Source organism: Chiloscyllium plagiosum, unplaced genomic scaffold, assembly GCF_037043375.1.
Source record: "Chiloscyllium plagiosum isolate Xiang-an unplaced genomic scaffold, Cpla_swu_hap1 HiC_scaffold_13, whole genome shotgun sequence".
Lineage (NCBI taxonomy): Eukaryota > Metazoa > Chordata > Chondrichthyes > Orectolobiformes > Hemiscylliidae > Chiloscyllium > Chiloscyllium plagiosum.
This window is the reverse complement of record NW_028270151.1, coordinates 33,710,110-33,729,082: the sequence shown is the minus strand read 5'-3', so window position 1 is coordinate 33,729,082 and position 18,973 is coordinate 33,710,110. Positions and strand designations below refer to the sequence as shown.

The 18,973-nt window shown below is 40.6% G+C and overlaps 1 protein-coding gene across 2 annotated transcripts in view; it reads left to right on the top strand.

The window, feature by feature from the left end:
* LOC122556039 (mucin-4-like) overlaps positions 1-18,973 on the top strand; it is a 115,369-nt gene that overhangs the window by 40,345 nt on the left and 56,051 nt on the right. For both annotated transcript variants that reach the window (XM_043702426.2, XM_087993477.1), the window contains 8 exons: positions 450-572; positions 2,769-2,882; positions 3,118-3,231; positions 9,422-9,547; positions 13,943-14,076; positions 15,155-15,328; positions 17,679-17,864; positions 18,297-18,433. In XM_043702426.2, coding sequence (XP_043558361.2) covers positions 450-572; positions 2,769-2,882; positions 3,118-3,231; positions 9,422-9,547; positions 13,943-14,076; positions 15,155-15,328; positions 17,679-17,864; positions 18,297-18,433 — 1,108 coding nt within the window. The remainder of the gene's footprint in view (positions 1-449; positions 573-2,768; positions 2,883-3,117; positions 3,232-9,421; positions 9,548-13,942; positions 14,077-15,154; positions 15,329-17,678; positions 17,865-18,296; positions 18,434-18,973) is intronic.

Sequence of the window (18,973 nt, the reverse complement as noted above, 5' to 3'; positions counted from 1 at the left end):
ACCCTTTACTCAAGGAGTTATAAATTGAGTCATAACTGTGGGGTCACCAGCAAATTATTCCATCCCTGTATCTTGATAAAATAAGGAACAGCATTGAATAAGCAGATGAAGTTAATGATTCTAGGCAGTTCCCAGAAGATGCTGACATCAGTTTCGATTGGAAATGTCTTTGAAAATAGTAATTAAACTCGACAAGCAAAAATTAATTTCCTTTCTACTGAAAAGAAAGGAAATTAACTTTTGCTTGTCGAGTTCAATTGCTATTTAATGACAAGTCATCAGTTGCACAGTAAGACAACATACTGGTTCTTAATGAATCTAAGATATTATATATTGTGTTGAATATGTCTTGGGAAAGTTTAAAAGAAAATCTCTCATGTAGAAAATTCTAAATGGGAAATAAGTATGTGAAACACTTTCAATAATTTATTCTGTCTTTGATATTATAGCTCTTGATTCCTGCACACTAAATTGTACAAATGGAGAATGTTTCATTGACCCAGTCTCTGAACAGCCCACATGTTACTGTGACATTGGATACATTTTAGATGAAACAGGCAGAGTCTGCAATGGTGAGATGATATTACTCAGTCTAATTATTTTATCTGGGATGATGATTTGGTAATTCATATGTAATTTGGGTTAGGAGGTTCAAATCCATTTGAACTCTGGTATGCCACTGGTTATGCCATATTTCCATTCAGGACATTCATTTGTTAATGTGTCCTAACACCTTATTGTGGGATTGGTTGTTGGGAATGTCAATACAAATGTTAGAGGGATTTCTCAAGATGATGATATGAAACTAGTATCCAGTACATTTGGAATTTTGCTGTATTTTATGAAGTTTAAAGATATATGATTAACCATCTAGAATTCTGCGCATTACAAATATATATACAATATATATTTTGAAATATAGAAGTGATTAGGATTAGTGTGAGTCACAGGTTAAACAAATTGAACCAATTGAACATATATTTTATTTATATTATGACTTAGTCAATATGGATGGTTAAACAAAATTATTCATGTCTTTTATTTGAACCTAATAATAAAATTTACATTTTAACTAAAATACTAACAAACTTAAAACATTAAAAACCAAAAGAACTGTGGATGATGTAAATCAGAAACAAAAACAGAAGTTGCTGGGAAAGCTCGCCAGGTCTGGCAGCATCTGTGAAGAGAAATCAAAGTTAATGTTTCAGGACCAGTGACCATTCCAGTTCTGAGGAATGGTCATCGGACCCAAAAAGTTAAAATTGATTTCTCATCACAAATGCTGCCCGACTCAAAACATTAATGTACTTTAATTCATGGTCACTAATGTACTTTAATTCATGGTCACTAATTCTGTTAATGTCAAATCAAGAAACTTCAGAACACGCATTTCCCTCCACAAGTATGATCTCGCTTTAAAGCATGCAATCTGCACATAATTCTGAGATGCTTTAATCTCTGATAGCTATGTTTCTGTAACCATACAATTCTGGTTTGACTTGGAATTGCTTGGCACAGAAGTCTCCAACTGATAGCAAATAGACTGATAGAAGCGTGTTGAGGTGCAGTATTTAAATCAGCAAATCCAGTGGTTAAGCAGTGTAAAGATCTAATTGAACTACTCAAAATAGCAAGTGTGCTCACTTTTAAGTCAAATCATGCCATGGTATGGCAAATAAATAGTTTACTATTAGTTACACTTGCCTCTGTCTAGTTAATGCTTAAAATGGGAAATAGAAATATGTGACACTCTTCACAGAGCACCTGGAAGCTGAGTGAATAGAGCAAGTAGCTGTGAATCCCTTTAACTGAACAAACTGGAAGTTTGTATGATTATCAATATAAGGATTGAGAAAGAAGTATAAATTCAATTGGGTAAAATCAAATTCAAACCTGCCTAAGAAAGAGAAATAAATGCAAGAAGAAGAAAGATTGAGTAGTATAAGGAATAAGGGTCCACATATAGTATAATTAATTTTCAGTATCCGGGAGGTTGGTAGACAGTAATTGACACATGAACAGACTTGTTTTAACTTGCTGTGGTGAGTTTACTTTGTGTTTATAATTCATATACAATATCTTCACAATACTTAATGGATTTCAAAAAGTTCCTGTTTGTGCAAGTAAATGATGGACTATGACTATTAACTTTTCTGTTTAATTGCACATTGCCCTTGACTAAAGTTGCTTTAATTAAGCAAGTTATTACTAATATGCAACATCCCATAAATGCATTTTGGCAAAAAAGGCAAATTCAGACAGTGATTATCACATGCAGTTCTCCAATCCAGGAGGGAAAAAAAAACAAGAGAAAATTCAGAGAGAGTAGCAGCCAGGAGACATTCAGTGAAGTTTCCAACTCTTTTGAGAACCCAATAGCTTCTGATGCTACTCAGATATCCTGGCGTGAGAGAGCTGGCCACACCCATTCAGCCTGTTTAAAAAAAAACCCAAGGCCTCCCCAGCTGTTTACATAAGTGGCCTTAACTATCCAGCTCTTACCCTCTGCCTTACAACCTCTCTTCAAAAACAAAGAGCAAAATAACCTCTTAAAGTTCTGCCTACAATGTTGTAAGCAGAACATTTTTAATTGTCATCTATGGAGCTGAGATATAATTAGCAATATTTGTCCAATGAATTTAACTGGAGTTGGTGAACAAGCATGGTATAAGTTGTCAGCACTGTCATATGTGTATTTGCATGTACATTCTGAAATCATATTTTACAAAATGGATGTTTCAATATTTTAATAATGTTTCTTACAGATATTGATGAATGCTTAAGCCTACCATGTTGGAATGAAGCCACCTGTGTAGATTCCATTAATGCCTTTTCCTGTAACTGTTTGCCTGGCTATACTGGTAAACTCTGCGAACAAGGTGATTTCTATCTCTAATTTCAGTACCTTACAATGGATATACAGGATATCACATTAGTAATGAGGGAAAAAGATTTAATTATCACATCATGTGAAAGCAATATAAATAAGATAATCTTAAACAGGAGCTGATTTGTTATCACTGAAAGTACGATTTCTCAAGCAAAGCTATTATGAATGTGACATCAGTTAATAATTTAAAAGTTAGTCTAATTAACTTTTTCTTTTAAATACAGTGATAAACAACTGTGCTAGCAAGCCATGCCAAAGTAATGGATTCTGCCAGAATCTCATTAATGACTACCGTTGCTGGTGTTTTGACAATTGGGAAGGCAAAGACTGCAATGAAGGTACAGTGTAGGAATTACTTTGTTGAATTTGCATCTTGCTTAATAACTTAAGGAAAGAAAATATGGCAAATGCATAATCAAATTGAATAATGTGTGGACCTAAAGCTTGCAATAACAATAATAGGAGAACTTTCCGCTCTCTCATTGTGCTTACAACACATCAAAGCAATACAGTAACCACGGGCATCCATGTGTCCACATGAAAACACAAGTTACAGTGATACCCTACCTGCTCATAGGGCGCTGTTGTCGCTATCACAGATCTACAGAAGATCAATGAACTTTTTGCACAGTATTCTCAATCTTAACATCACTTTAAACGGCACTGAAAAGTTGATTTTTGTGAGGGATACTGAGCTGTTATCACTTTACTCAGCATTGTGCTTACTGAATGACTTTTCTAGCCTGAAAAATTAACCTTTTGTTTTACTTTTAAAAGTCTGTCCCGGGAGATTTTTCACAGTTAAATGGGATTACATTTTATGTCAGTCAATAATTATGTACAAGAAGAAAATAATATAAGCTGGTATGACTGTAATATCTTGTTACTCCATTGCATGATGACAAAGCATGTTAGAAAGAAGATTTATGAGAGAATCTTATCGGGGTCTGAGTGACATGAGTTCTGGTGAGACATGGGAGAATCAGCTGAGAAATCTGGTGAAGTAACATCTCATCCGATCAGGAGCACCTCATTGTATCTTTTTATGCTTTCATCAAGTAGTGAGCTGGTTTATTGCTACGTAACGTGAGCTGCCAGTTAAGGGAATTAAACCTATCTGTTAATATTTAGCTTCCCATTTTACCAAATATGCCAAACAAGCTAGACATCAAGAATTCTCATCATGAAAATCAAATCAAATATCTGGTGACTGCAGCTCCTCGTTGCTCTGAAGGACCTTCAGGTTGGATATCGGGCACCACCAACTAAGGGCATGCTCCATGGGTATCAGCCACATGCACACCACTTGGCATCCAATTTGTTCCCAGCTTCCAAGAATGCTCAGATAGCTCTAAGCCTCTAAGAAAGCTTGTCACGATTGCCAGCAGGACTCAGTCAAACCAAGATATCAGTCTGGGACTTGGACATGGCCAGAATTAGGATGTTCCCCACATGAGGAGTAAGGAGTGAAGTGGACATCCCACCACCCATCTTGACACTCCCTGTCCTTTTGTGAGTTGTTTTCCATCCGCAATGAGAGTGAAGCAGGTATTAAGGGAGATGAAAGTGGGTGGCACAGCTGTTTCTTTTGGGGCAGATGGGGAGATGTCCCAAGCAAGCGAGTAGGCAGTGCAGAGAGCATGCAGAGAAAGTGGTATCAGAGTTGGGTAGTTGGCAGTGATTGAGGGAAGATGCTTCAGATGTAGAGTATGCACCTTGATAGGAAGTGGATGTGGCTTCAGTGGCAGAGAGTGATTGATGGTGAGGTATCAGAGGCAGTATCATCCCACCTACCCTAACAGGGTGAAGAAGGACATTGATCTTCTTTCTACACTGCTGGGCATGCTTGCAGACGGCTTAGACTACTTTAACCCAGTGGCAACCTGAGACCACACTGATGCCAATGTGGACTTCCACCTAGCCCAGAACCAGGCTACAATACCTCTGGGGCACCAAATGTTTCTTGTCTACAAAGACTGGGGAAAATATCATGAATTATGCAGGACAGCTCTGGACCGACAGCTTGTCCAGGTCTACAATAAGCTCGTAAACATGACACAGGTCCTAAGGAAGGCTGGGCAATTCCAGGAGATATCAGCAGTGGTGAAATGTTCTGATAGTAGTACCATGGAAAGATGGGCTGGAATCAGATGAAATGGGTGCCATGGAGCAGGTAGGCCATTAATGAGGAGAATTTGGTCAGACTTGATGAGAAAACATGCTAGGCTTAACAATAATAAAACCCTCAAAAACACTCAACTTAACTGGCATATTGTCAAAAAATGGCAGTTTCAACCTTTGTAGCCAACATTACAGACAACGTGAATTTTAAACCTCACACTTTTACTGTGGGAGTTGAGGAAAGGGAATTGGCTTTTACACCAAAGGACCAATGAGAAAGGAAAAGTAATATTGCCTGGAGAAGCGATGGCCTATTAGAATTATCACTGGGCTACTAAATTAAAGAGGTAAAAGGCTACTAAATTAAAGACCCTGGTAATATTCTCAGGGAGGAGAAAGTGAGGTCTGCAGATGCTGGAGATCAGAGCTGAAAATGTGTTGCTGGAAAAGCGCAGCAGGTCAGGCAGCATCCAGGGAACAGGAGAATCGACGTTTCGGGCATTAGCCCTTCTTCAGGAATGAGGAAAGTTTGTTCAGCAGGCTAAGATAAAAGGTAGGGAGGAGGGACTTGGGGGAGAGGCGATAGGTGGAAAGAGGTCAAGGTGAGGGTGATAGGTCAGACTGGGGTGGGGGCGGAGAGGTCAGGAAGAAGATTGGAGGTTAGGAAGGCGGTGCTGAGTTCGATGGATTTGACTGAGACAAGGTGGGGGGAGGGGAAATGAGGAAACTGGAGAAATCCGAGTTCATCCCTTGTGGTTGGAGGGTTCCTAGGCGGAAGATGAGGCGCTCTTCCGCCAACCGTCGTGTTGTTGTGGTCTGGCGATGGAGGAGTCCAAAGACCTGCATATCCTTGGTGGAGTGGGAGGGGGAGTTGAAGTGTTGAGCCACAGGGTGGTTGGGTTGGTTGGTCCGGGTGTCCCAGAGGTGTTCTCTGAAACGCTCCGCAAGTAGGCGGCCTGTCTCCCCAATATAGAGGAGGCCACATCGGATGCAGAGGATGCAATAGATGATGTGTATGGAGGTGCAGGTGAATCTGTGGCGGATATGGAAGTTTCCTTTGGGACCGTGGAGGGAGGTGAGGGGGGAGGTGTGGGCGCAAGTCTTGCACCTCCTGCGGTTGCAGGGGAAGGTGCCGGGAGTGGAGGTTGGGTTGGTGGGGGGTGTGGATCTGACGAGGGAGTCACGGAGGGAGTGGTCTTTACGGAATGCTGATAGGGGAGGGGAGGGAAATATATCCTTGGTGGTGGGGTCCATTTGGAGGTGGCGGAAATGACGGTGGATGATGCGCTGTACATGGAGATTGGTGGGGTGGTAGGTGAGGACCAGTGGGGTTCTGTCCTGGTGGCGGTTGGACGGGCGGGGCTCAAGGGTGGAGGAGCGGGAAGTGGAAGAGATGCGGTGGAGGGCATCGACGATCACGTCGGGGGGGAAATTGTGGTCCTTGAAGAAGGAGGCCATCTGGGTTGTACGTTTTTGGAACTGGTCCTCCTGGGAGCAGATGCGGCGGAGACGAAGGAATTGGGAGAATGGGATGGCGTTTTTACAGGGGGCAGGGTGGGAGGAGGTGTAGTCCAGGTAGCTGTGGGAGTCGGTCGGTTTGTAGTAGATGTCCGTGTTGATTCGGTCGCCTGAGATAGAAATAGAAAGGTCGAGGAAGGGGAGGGAGGAATCTGAGACTGTCCAAGTGAATTTGAGGTCGGGGTGGAAGGTGTTGGTGAAGTGGATGAACTGTTCAACATCCTCGTGGGAGCACGAGGCGGCGCAGATACAGTCATTGATGTAGCGGAGGAAAAGGTGGGGGGTGGGGCCAGTGTAGTTGCGGAAGATGGACTGTTCCACATATCCTACGAAGAGGCAGGCATACCAGGGGACCATGCGGGTGCCCATGGCTACTCCTTTCGTTTGGAGGAAGTGGGAGGATTGGAAAGAGAAGTTGTTCAGGGTGAGGACCAATTCAGTCAGTCGAAGGAGGGTGTCAGTGGAAGGGTACTGGTTGGTACGGTTTTCGCTTCCCCGGTCCCCAACGCCTTATCTTCACCATGGACATCCAGTCCCTGTACACCTCCATCCCCCATCACGAAGGACTCAAAGCCCTCCACTTCTTCCTTTCCCGCCGTACCAACCAGTACCCTTCCACTGACACCCTCCTTCGACTGACTGAACTGGTCCTCACCCTGAACAACTTCTCTTTCCAATCCTCCCACTTCCTCCAAACGAAAGGAGTAGCCATGGGCACCCGCATGGGCCCCAGCTATGCCTGCCTCTTCGTAGGATATGTGGAACAGTCCATCTTCTGCAACTACACTGGCCCCACACCCCACTTTTTCCTCCGCTACATCGATGACTGTATCGGCGCCGCCTCGTGCTCCCACGAGGAGGTTGAACAGTTCATCCACTTCACCAACACCTTCCACCCCGACCTCAAATTCACCTGGACAGTCTCAGATTCCTCCCTCCCCTTCCTCGACCTTTCTATTTCTATCTCAGGCGACCGAATCAACACGGACATCTACTACAAACCGACCGACTCCCACAGCTACCTGGACTACACCTCCTCCCACCCTGCCCCCTGTAAAAACGCCATCCCATTCTCCCAATTCCTTCATCTCCGCCGCATCTGCTCCCAGGAGGACCAGTTCCAAAAACGCACAACCCAGATGGCCTCCTTCTTCAAGGACCACAATTTCCCCCCCGACATGATCGTCGATGCCCTCCACCACATCTCTTCCACTTCCCGCTCCTCCACCCTTTAGCCCCGCCCATCCAACCGCCAACAGGACAGAACCACACTGGTCCTCACCTACCACCCCACCAATCTCCATGTACAGCGCATCATCCGCCGTCATTTCCGCCACCTCCAAATGGACCCCACCACCAAGGATATATTTCCCTCCCCTCCCCTATCAGCATTCTGTAAAGACCACTCCCTCCGTGACTCCCTCGTCAGATCCACACCCCCCACCAACCCAACCTCCACTCCTGGCACCTTCCCCTGCAACCGCAGGAGGTGCAAGACTTGCGCCCACACCTCCCCCCTCACCTCCCTCCAAGGTCCCAAAGGAAACTTCCATATCCGCCACAGATTCACCTGCACCTCCATACACATCATCTATTGCATCCTCTGCACCCGATGTGGCCTCCTCTATATTGGGGAGACAGGCCGCCTACTTGCGGAGCGTTTCAGAGAACAGCTCTGGGACACCCGGACCAACCAACCCAACCACCCTGTGGCTCAACACTTCAACTCCCCCTCCCACTCCACCAAGGATATGCAGGTCTTTGGACTCCTCCATCGCCAGACCACAACAACACGACGGTTGGAGGAAAAGCGCCTCATCTTCCGCCTAGGAACCCTCCAACCACAAGGGATGAACTCGGATTTCTCCAGTTTCCTCATTTCCCCTCCCCCAACCTTGTCTCAGTCAAATCCATCGAACTCAGCACCGCCTTCCAAACCTGCAATCTTCTTCCTGACCTCTCCGCCCCCACCCCAGTCTGACCTATCACCCTCACCTTGACCTCTTTCCACCTATCGCATTTCCGACGCCCCTCCCCCAAGTCCCTCCTCCCTACCTTTTATCTTAGCTTGCTGAACAAACTTTCCTCATTCCTGAAGAAGGGCTTATGCCCGAAACGTCGATTCTCCTGTTCCCTGGATGCTGCCTGACCTGCTGCGCTTTTCCAGCAACACATTTTCAGCAATATTCTCAGGGACCCATGTTCAAATCCTGCCATGGTGGAATTTAAATTCAATATAAAATCATCGACAGGAAAGTCCCATCTGACTCACTAATGTTCTTTAGGGTGGGTAACTGCTGCCCTTACCTGGTCTAGTCTACATGTGGTTCATTAACTGCACTTTGGGCAGTAAATACTGATCTAGTCAACAGTGCCCACATACTGTGGGACTGGGGTGGACAAAGTTAAAAATCACACAACACCAGGTTATAGTCCAACAGATTTATTTGGACGCACTAGCTTTCAAATCACTACTTCTTCATCAGGTGATTGAAGCAGGACTCTGAAAGCTAGTACTCCCAAATAAACCTGTTGGACTATAACCTGGTGTTGCGTGAGTTTTACACATACTGTAAATTATACTTTTTTTAAAAATCCGCACAAACGTATGTGTTGTTTGTAGAAATCTAAAGATCAGAAGAAAATAGCAGAAATAAGTCACTTCAATGCTAAAATGCCATATCAAAACTATTAATTATTTTTCATTGCATTGACATGTTGGTATCCTTATTCTGTAAATTATCAATTGCTACTAAAAATATAACTACATATATAAATGGTTACAACTTACAAATAAAATATTATATTGACTATTGTCATTAAATAGATTGATAGATGGAGAATTAATTTTATATGTTGCAAATGTTTAATTTTCTTTTATTTGACCAGATGTTGATGAGTGTTCACGAGGTACGCACAGATGTGATCAGAATGCTGGAATATGTGACAATGTATTCGGATCCTACATATGCTCCTGCAAGGAAGGATATGAAAGTGATGGCTTCATCTGTAAAGGTACAGAACTATATGGTGACTAAAATACTTTTATTAAACATGAGTGTGAAGTGTACTGTAACAGGTACACATCTTTCTTAGTTTCTTTTAGTCATCAAAGATGAGGCTACAAAGATAGTGGATGTAATGTTAGCAATCTGTGAAGAATCTTTAGTTTCCACCAAAAATCCAGAGGATTGAAAAAATGTCAAAGTAATACCCATATTCAGCAAGCAAAACACAAACAATTACAATAGCTTAACATCTGTCACTGGGACAATGTTTGGATCTATTTTAAGTTGCATTCTTGGGTTAGCTGTTAACCCGAGAATGCAACTTTAAAAAAAAGGGTTTTGTGATTTACATATGAAAGAAGTGAAACTATCGCTGTATTCTAACAGATGAAAGGCTTAACAGACAATCAATTTTTCAATGTATAATTTCAGTTACATCACACTGCAAATTTTTGCTATAAATTCTGTGTTACGATCGAGCCCTCCACAATCACCTGATGAAGGAACGTCGCTCCGAAAGCTAGTGTGCTTCCAACTAAACCTGTTGGACTATAACCTGGTGTTGTGTGATTTTTATCTTTGACAAATTTTTAGTGTTCTTTGAGAAGGTAACAAGCAGGACAGATAAAGCAGGACCAATAGATCTATTATATTTGGATTTCCAAAGAAGTGTTTCTCTCGGTATTGGACATAAGGGTATTTAATAAGCCAAGAGCTCTTGGTGTCAGGAATTATGTATTTGTATGAATAGAGAATTGGCTAACTGATAGAAGACAGAGTTGGGATAAAGGATGTATTTTCATGGTGGCAATCTGTAACTCGTGAGTGTCGCAGAGATCTGTGTTGGGCTGCAATTCTTTACAGAACATACTAATGACTTGGATGATGGAAGTGAATGTACTATTGCCCAGTTTGCACATGACACAAAAATAAGTGTGAAGGCAAATCGTAAGAATAATAGTCTACAGACAGATATAGATATGTTGAGTGAATGGGCAAAAAAAAATTGCCAGATGGAATGTGAAGCAATACATTTGGGCAGGAAGGAGAGAAAAGCTATATATTATTTAAATGAGGAAAGAAGGTAGAAAGCTACAGAATAAAAGGATTTTGGGGTTCTTGTGCATGAATCGCAAAATCTAGCATGGAAAATTCATTGGTAAATAGGGAAGGCAAATAGAATACTGACTTTTATTTCAAAGGGAATGGAGAATAAAAATAGGGAGATTTTGCTAAACTATGGAAGGCATCAGTCAGAGTATAGCTGGAATAATGTGAACAGATGTTCACGTATCTATGAAAAGATATGCTGGCATTAAAGGCAGACCAGAGAAGGGTTATTATGCTAATTCTGGTTACGGAGGGATTTTGTTATGAGGAACAATTGAGTAGGTTGGGTCTTGTGGCACACTAACAGTGTCGCTATCCCTGGACCAGGAGGCCTGGGATCAAGTCCCATCTGCTTCAGAGATGGGTAATAACATCTCTGAACAGGTCAATTAGGAAAACATCTGAATAGGTTGGGCTTGTAGTCATTGTAGCTTAGAGGAATGAGAGGAGACCTTCTTGAAATGGACAAGATTGTTAGGGGTTTGACAGAGCAGATGTTGATAGATTGTTTCCCTTTTTGGAAGAGTCCAGGATCAGGGGGAATACTCTCAGATTAAAGAGTCACCCATTTAAAACTTTTTATCTTTTGTCCTTCACTGCCTAGACTGTTTGCTGCTCAAAGGTACTTCAGATTATTCCCCAGGTAGTTTTCTCTTCTGCAATTTTGTTCAAGTTTGTGCTGTACAAGCCACATTTCCTGAGATCCATTTTCAAAAAGTAATCGAACTGAAATTCTGCCCTGCCATACAGGTGGCATCCAAGTTTAAATTGTGAATACCCCTGTATATGATTGCCTTGATAATTTTGTCTTCAATATTATACACTTCATGTCCAATCTAACAGAGTTAGGTTCTCAACAGGGTTTCAATTCCAGACATTTTTGGCATTTGAAGTACCTCAGTATTGGACGCTTTTTCCTTCCATTTGATTCCCCATGATGTCATGTGGAACTGATTCAACTGATTAGTGCGTTTGGAGAATGTAGTCTATTTCTCTGAGATATAGGAGATCGTTTTTGTAGCAGCTTTGTATATCACACAATCTGTTGTGTAAGTAGGTAAATACTGACATGCTCAGGTAGTTTTATTGGCCATTTCACTGTCAATGAAAACATTTCTGAATATCGTAATTCTGAGATAGGTGAGGTTATCTACAACATTGTGCCATTAACAGTTCCAGCATCTCTTTATCGTCAGGATTTGTTGATGATATCTGAAAATCCTCTGTATGTTGATGATTAGCCCAAAACAATCAAGCAGTCACTTTTGAAAAACATTTCATGAATCTTTCATGACACAAGACCACAATCATTGGCAAATAATAGTCCCTGTTTCATCATCTCCCGTCTCTTAATTGAGAATTTCAGTCATTTCAGGTTGAGGAGCTTGTCTGTAAAGGATGTATCTTCCATTGACATTTCTACAATGGTAGCCAAGAACATGCTGAACAGCACACAGGGCATGACACAGCCTTGTTTCACGAAACTTTTCACATCAAAGGTGTCAGTATATCCACCATAGTCAGTGACTCTGGCTGTAACTCCCTCAGGAAAATGCCAGATCAGATTTACAGTTCTATCAGGACATCTATAAGGTCTCAATTGACTTTACTAAAACCTGCGTCAGGTCAGCAAATGCACAATAGGATCCCAGTTGCAGTTATGGCAATTCTCTCGGACTTGCCAAATGATAATTTTACAAGTTCTTCTGCTTTGCCTGAACCCTCTTTGCCATTCTGGCAATTATTTTGCTTTGTGACTTAAGCTTGTTGAGAGGAACTTTTGCGAGAGTGTTACCAGCTGGGAGAAGCAGCAAAATTCTTCTGGTTATCACACACAGTTTGTTGTCCTTTTCCTTTGTACAAGAGAACAATTGTGCTACACTTAAGCCCCAGAGGAATCTCACATCCTGACATATAGTTATGTCAGCATGATGGCTGACTGATGTCCTCAGATTTGTATGCTTCTCTTGGGATCTTGTCTAAAACTCGAGTTTTTCTTGAGATTAGGGATACAGGCAATTCTTTGAAAACACGATGGTTGCATTCTCGTGCAACCACGCATTATAGAAAAATTGTGCTTTAGAAACAGCATTTAAAGTGTTGGTGATGTAATTGCGCAACAGCCAACAACACATTTTAAAAGTTTGGGCTTTAGAAACAGTGTCCCCAATTTGTTAATTACATTACAGTGAATTCACGTTAACGAAGCATGTGTTATAACACAACGACCCTTATAGTGACTTTTATAATCTTCACAAGAGAGTTTGCTGTTCAGGTTTTCACATTTGTGTCAATCTGGCAGCTTGTCTATAACTGTCCATTTGCAGTGAATGGACTGCTAAGCATAGCCATAAAGAGCTCAGCCCTGTTTTCATCAATAGCTTGCCCATCCATCAGGGAAGATTTCTCATCAGCACCAAGAACATGTGAGTAGCTATGTGAAAAATAAACATACATTATCCTTAGGACATTAAAGCTTTTTAATCTGTCTGGTTTGCTTGCCCCACCATCCATTTTACATCTGTAATGATTGTAAAGAAGTCAGCCAGGTGGATCTCATAGAATATGAGGTCCCTGGTTGGAGCTGTTAATTGGGTCCTATCAAGGAGCCCTGGCTGACAGGTAAGAATGGAAGTGTCAGTGGAAATATTGAATTAACTTATTTTGTACATGGTGTTTTTACTGAGCCCTGAACTTATACTTACACACACACACGCACATATGAAACAATGATTACTATAGGGGAAACAAAATCAGCACTTTATTGCGTTTAAGTAAAACTAGCTGGGTTGCTTACAGGGAAAAGTTTTTTAAAACCTAAATTGAAGAACAGATATGGCAGAGTGGATAGCTGTCATTATAAAATGCACCTGAGTTTTGTCACATTGATTTTAATAAGTAGCCTTGGCCTTTTAACTAAATGCCAAATTCCCCGACTTTACATGCAACTATCCTTTGTTTTTTTTTCCTGCTGTAACAATTCATTAATATTACCAATTGTGTAGGATTCAAATAGATGCTTTAAAAAAGGAATGTTAGATGGTGTAACTTTTACAGAAATAATAATATCATTAAGAAATAATTTACCTGTGAAATGCCCTTAAATAGTACTGGTGTGAATGTTTGAACTACCTTTTGACATACAGGCACTTGTTCATTGATATGCTTTCACATCAGTAGTTACATGGCTGCAACTAGAACATAATCAATTCTTCAGTGTATTGTTTGTAAAACATATTAATGTATTGAATTATAAATGATACAAATGTGCTAATTATGTTTTTTTCCATAGAGAAAAGATTGTTTCAGTATGGACAAGATTGTGGAGATATAGAACTTGTTGGGGAAAGTCGAGATTTCAACTCTCCAATTATTAACATTCCACAGGGCTTTCCCTTTGATGATGCATTTTACTACAGATTATATGTATGTTAAAGCTTCTCCTTTCTTAAAATTGAGATTAGTATAAAACCTTCTTTTGTTAATGCTAGCATAAACTGTTCCTTAAATCTTGGCCCCATCAGCATGTTTGAAGGCAGAGGAGCAGATAAAATTATTCCAATTGTTAGTGCACCATCTTCCTGTCCAGCCCTGATTTAATCCTTATGTTATAGGTGGGCAAGGTCTGAGGTTATGCCCTCTGGTCCTGGTGAAATTTGAATTCAACACAAAATCTAGAATTAAAGGTTGCCTAATGGCAGGCATGTAACCATGGTCATAAAAATCAAGCTGGTTTCCTAATGTCCATTGTGAAGGAAATCTGCCTTCCTTAACTGGGTCTGGTTTACGTTAAACTGCAGACCCACAGCAATATGGTTAACTCTTAACTCCCCTCTGTGCAAGAAGGGATGGGAAATAAATGCCCGCATTCCATGGAAGAATAAACAAAATTCAAGAAGTTCACCTCTGTATAATTACTATTTTCCATGGAATATATCAACTTAATGATTTATTTTATAGTTTAAAATATAAGAATTGTATAATCTTCCTGTAACTGCATTTCTTAATATGAATTGAGTGAAACAGATGAGGAAGAGCCAGTTTCAATCAGTTACACTCACTTGGGTTTTTCAAATCCAGATGGCAATCAACTTTTTCTTGTTAGTTACATTTGTCAAGATAGGAGAATGGAAACATCAGCAAATGCTCCTGTTTCAGGGTTTTGCTGATCATTTAACCTGAACCTCTAAGTAGGAACACACGGAGTGTGGATTGGTCTCCAACACTCTACGTAATAGGATTAGTCCACTAGCACTCATTACTTGAACTGAACCATGGTTAGTGCACATTATTCCATAACAGTCAAATGTAATTAGAAAATATAATAAAAATACAAAATATTTGTTGTTGCTTCAGATGTGCCATTTAATTGATGATAAAATTAGTAGACCTCTAAGAATGAATGTGAATAGTACAATAATTCACGTTAGAAATACTGATTCTTTAACACAGATGTACAATGTTATCCTGTTAACTGTCAATGCAATGAATTATCTTTATACAGTTTTCAGATAATGGACTGATTACATTTCAAAGACACAATGATTATCTGCAGTATATGTACTCAACTCCATTCTGGGCATTCAGTAAATACTTTTATTGGCGAACTCCACCAATGATTGCTGTTTTTTGGGATGATGCTGACCTAACAAGAGGATTAGGATCTATTTACTATCAGGTACTGAGAACCAGATGTCATCTTTTGATCAGTCATGTATACTGAGAGGATGTTTCCCTATGTGGGAAAGTCTAAGACCAGACAGCATCGTCTCAGAATAAAGGGGTGCTAATTTAAGACTGAGATGAGGAAGAAGTTCTTCTCTCAGATCTCTTTGCCACAGAGAATTGCAGGGACAGAGTCCTTGAGTATATTTAAGGTTGAGACAGATTCTTGATCAGTTGGAAATCAATATTATAGGAAGTGGACTTGAGGAATGTCAGATCAGACATGATCCTTTTGAATGGCCGAGTAGGCTCAAGTGGCTCTGTCTTGAGTTTTCTTTTAGAAAATAGAGACAGTAGTGTAGTAATAATTCATTGGACAACTGTTTCAGGGGACCAGGTTAATTCTCTAGCCACGTAGCTTCAAATTCCACCACAGCAACAAGATTAAATTCAAAATTAATAAATCTGAACTATTCAGATGACCCTTGACTATCATAATCAATTCTGGTAACAATATGTCTGGCCTTCTGAAACGGCCAAGCAAGTCAAGTGCAGTTAAGAATGGGCAATATGTGCTAGTCTTGCCAGTGCAAGCTTATAGTGAAAAATAAAAAGTCATAGTGTATGGGTTCATAGTGGCATAGATAGAATGTTGACTGGCTAACAGGAAGGATAGAGTGTGTATAAATAGGCCTTTTCCTGGTTGGTGAGATGTAAACAATAGTGTGCCACAGGAAACAATGGTGGGATCTCAACTCTTTACAATTTTAAATAAATGATTTAGATGAAGGGACAGAAGGTATAATTGTCAAATTTGCTGATGACATAGAGAGAGATGGGAAAGCAAATTGTGAAGATGACTTTAGAATGATACAAAGGTATATAGATAAATTATGTGAATGGGCCAAAAATCTGGCAAAATGGAATGTAATGTGGGAAAATATAAAGTTGTCCATTTTGGCAGGAAGAATGAAAAAGAAATATCTCATTGGTATAAGATGGCAGAGCTCTGAGATGCAAAGGGATCTGGGTGTCCTCATGTATATATTGTAACAAATGCAGATACAATGAGCAATGAGGAAAGCTAATAGAATGTTACCATTTATCACAAGGGGCACGGAATGCTTTGTTTTATAGGGCACTGGGGGGATAACGTTTGGATTACTGTATACCACAATGGTGGCACTTCATCTAAGGACGTAAATGCTTAAGAAGCAGTTCAGAGGAGATTTACTAGACTAATATCTGGAATGGGCAGGTTATCTTTTGTGGAAAGATTGTAGACTTGTATCCACTAGTGTCAAAGATTTAAAAAGTAACTTGACTGAAATGTATACAATCCTGAGGTATGTTGACACGTTAGAAGTGGAGAGAAGGTTTCTTCTTCTGGGAGAATCTAGAAACAGGGGTCACTGTTTAAAAATAAGGGGTCGCTAATTTAAAATAGAGATGTGGTGAAAACCTTTCTTTCAGAGGGTGCTGAGACTTTAGAACTCTATTCCTGAGAAATCCGTGAAACAGAATTCTTAATTAATTTTTAAAGCATTGGTATATAGATTCTTGAAAGCAAGGGGATGTGTGTTTATCAAGGGTACTCAAATGCCAGGCAATGACCAACTGCAAAAAGAGAGAATCTAACCATTTCCCCATGTCATTCAATGGCATTACCATCCCTGAATCCTCCACTATGGGATTGCCATTGACCAGAAACCGAACTGTACTAGCCATACAAAGACTGTGGCTACAAGAGCATGTCAGAGGCTCAGAATCGTCTAATAGGTAACTTGACTTCTCACTCCCCAAAGCCTATCCACCATCTACAATATCCAATCAAGGAATTCTCCCCACTTACCTGCATGAGTGCAGCTTGAACAGCACTCAAGGATTGCATCACTAACACTCAGTAGTAGCCAAGAGTACCATCTACAAGATGCTCTGAAGAATCTCACCAAGATCCCTCAGACAACATCCTATGAACACACATCCACTACTGTCTAGAAGGACAGGGCCAGCAAACCCATAGATTACCACCACCTGCAAATTCCCAAGCAAGAGGAATCACCATCTTGACTTGGAAATATATCATAATTCATTCACTGTCACCAGGTTAAAGCGTGGAACTCCTTCCTGATCGGCATTGTGGGTGCACCCACTCCAAGTGGACTGAGGTGGTTCAAGAAGGCAACTCACTCCCACCTTCCCAATGCCAACAAGGGATGGGCAATAAATGCTGTTCCAGCCAATGATGCCCACATTCCATAAGGGAATATATTTTTAAACATCCAATATTACACAACTAACCACACAAAACAGCTTCTGGGCTGTTCCAATTTAAAAATGAGTTTTCTTTTCTTTCATTTCAGGTGTATGATTTCCAAAACAAAACTGATGCTCACAGTCAAACTTTTCAGAGAGAGATTGAGGAACATGTCAACAATTACTATGGGTCAGAACTGAACATTACAAGCTTCTCACCTAAATGGGCACTGAAGATCACTTGGGAAAACGTCCTTCCATACACTGGATATCAAAACTCAGATCCTAATGGTGTATGTATTGATTAACCTTAGTTATTGTACCATGTTCACAATTCCAACACATTTCATCTGGCTACCACTTAGTTTTGTTTACAGCATTTGAATAATTCTGCAAAAGCCACCATAAAGAGTATATTTTCAATGTCAAAGGAAAATCTAATTTTCTAATTCCTCATAATGAATTAGATATTTTTTGAAAAATTGAGCATGAATCATCAATGCAGTACCTCTTGGTCGTTGTAAGCTAATGCCTTCAGTTTGTGGTTGAAAAACTGTATCATTCAATCATCTTTTTAATTATGTGATCAGTTCTGTAGAAACAGTAAATAATTCTTAAAACTCCATGTTTGGTACAGGGCACCATTTAATGACATGATGTGTTTTTGTTTGTGATTATCTTCATTACTTTAATGGAATGACAAACATGACACTTCTCTTTTTCAGACCAATACTTACCAAGCAGTCCTAACAACTGATGGTATATTTTCCTTCTGTTTAATTCAATTCAAAGATGGTGGAATGAACTGGAAATATGACATAAGGCCTTACTACAGAAACTATGCTCTCATGGGCTATTATAGGTATTTCTAGCTTACAGACTGCACTGTACTTTAAAATAGATTTAAGATGTTCATGGAATCCCCACAATGTAGAAGCAGGCCATTCAGTCCATTGAATCCACACCAACCTTCCAAAGTGCATCTCACTCAGAGCGACCCCACCTAGCCTATTCGCGTAACTCTGCATTTCTAATGTCCAATCTACCTAACTGCACATCCTTGGATGCTACAGGCAATTTAGCATGGTCAATCCACTTAACCTGCACATCTTCAGACTGTGCGAGGAAACCTGAGCACCCAGACTAAACCAATGCATACACAGGGAGAACGAACACACGCCTCATGGACAGTCACCTGAGGCAGGAATCAAATCTGGGTCCCTGATGCTGTGAGGCAGCAGTGCTATCCAGTGAGCCACTGTGCTGCCAAAAATGTTGATTTAACATTGTAACCATAAGAAATCATGTTAGTTTGATTGAAGCAATTTTCCTCTCCTTTTTATTTTCATGCGCCACTCTTGAATTTCACTTTAATTGACTGTGTTATGTATTAATATACTTC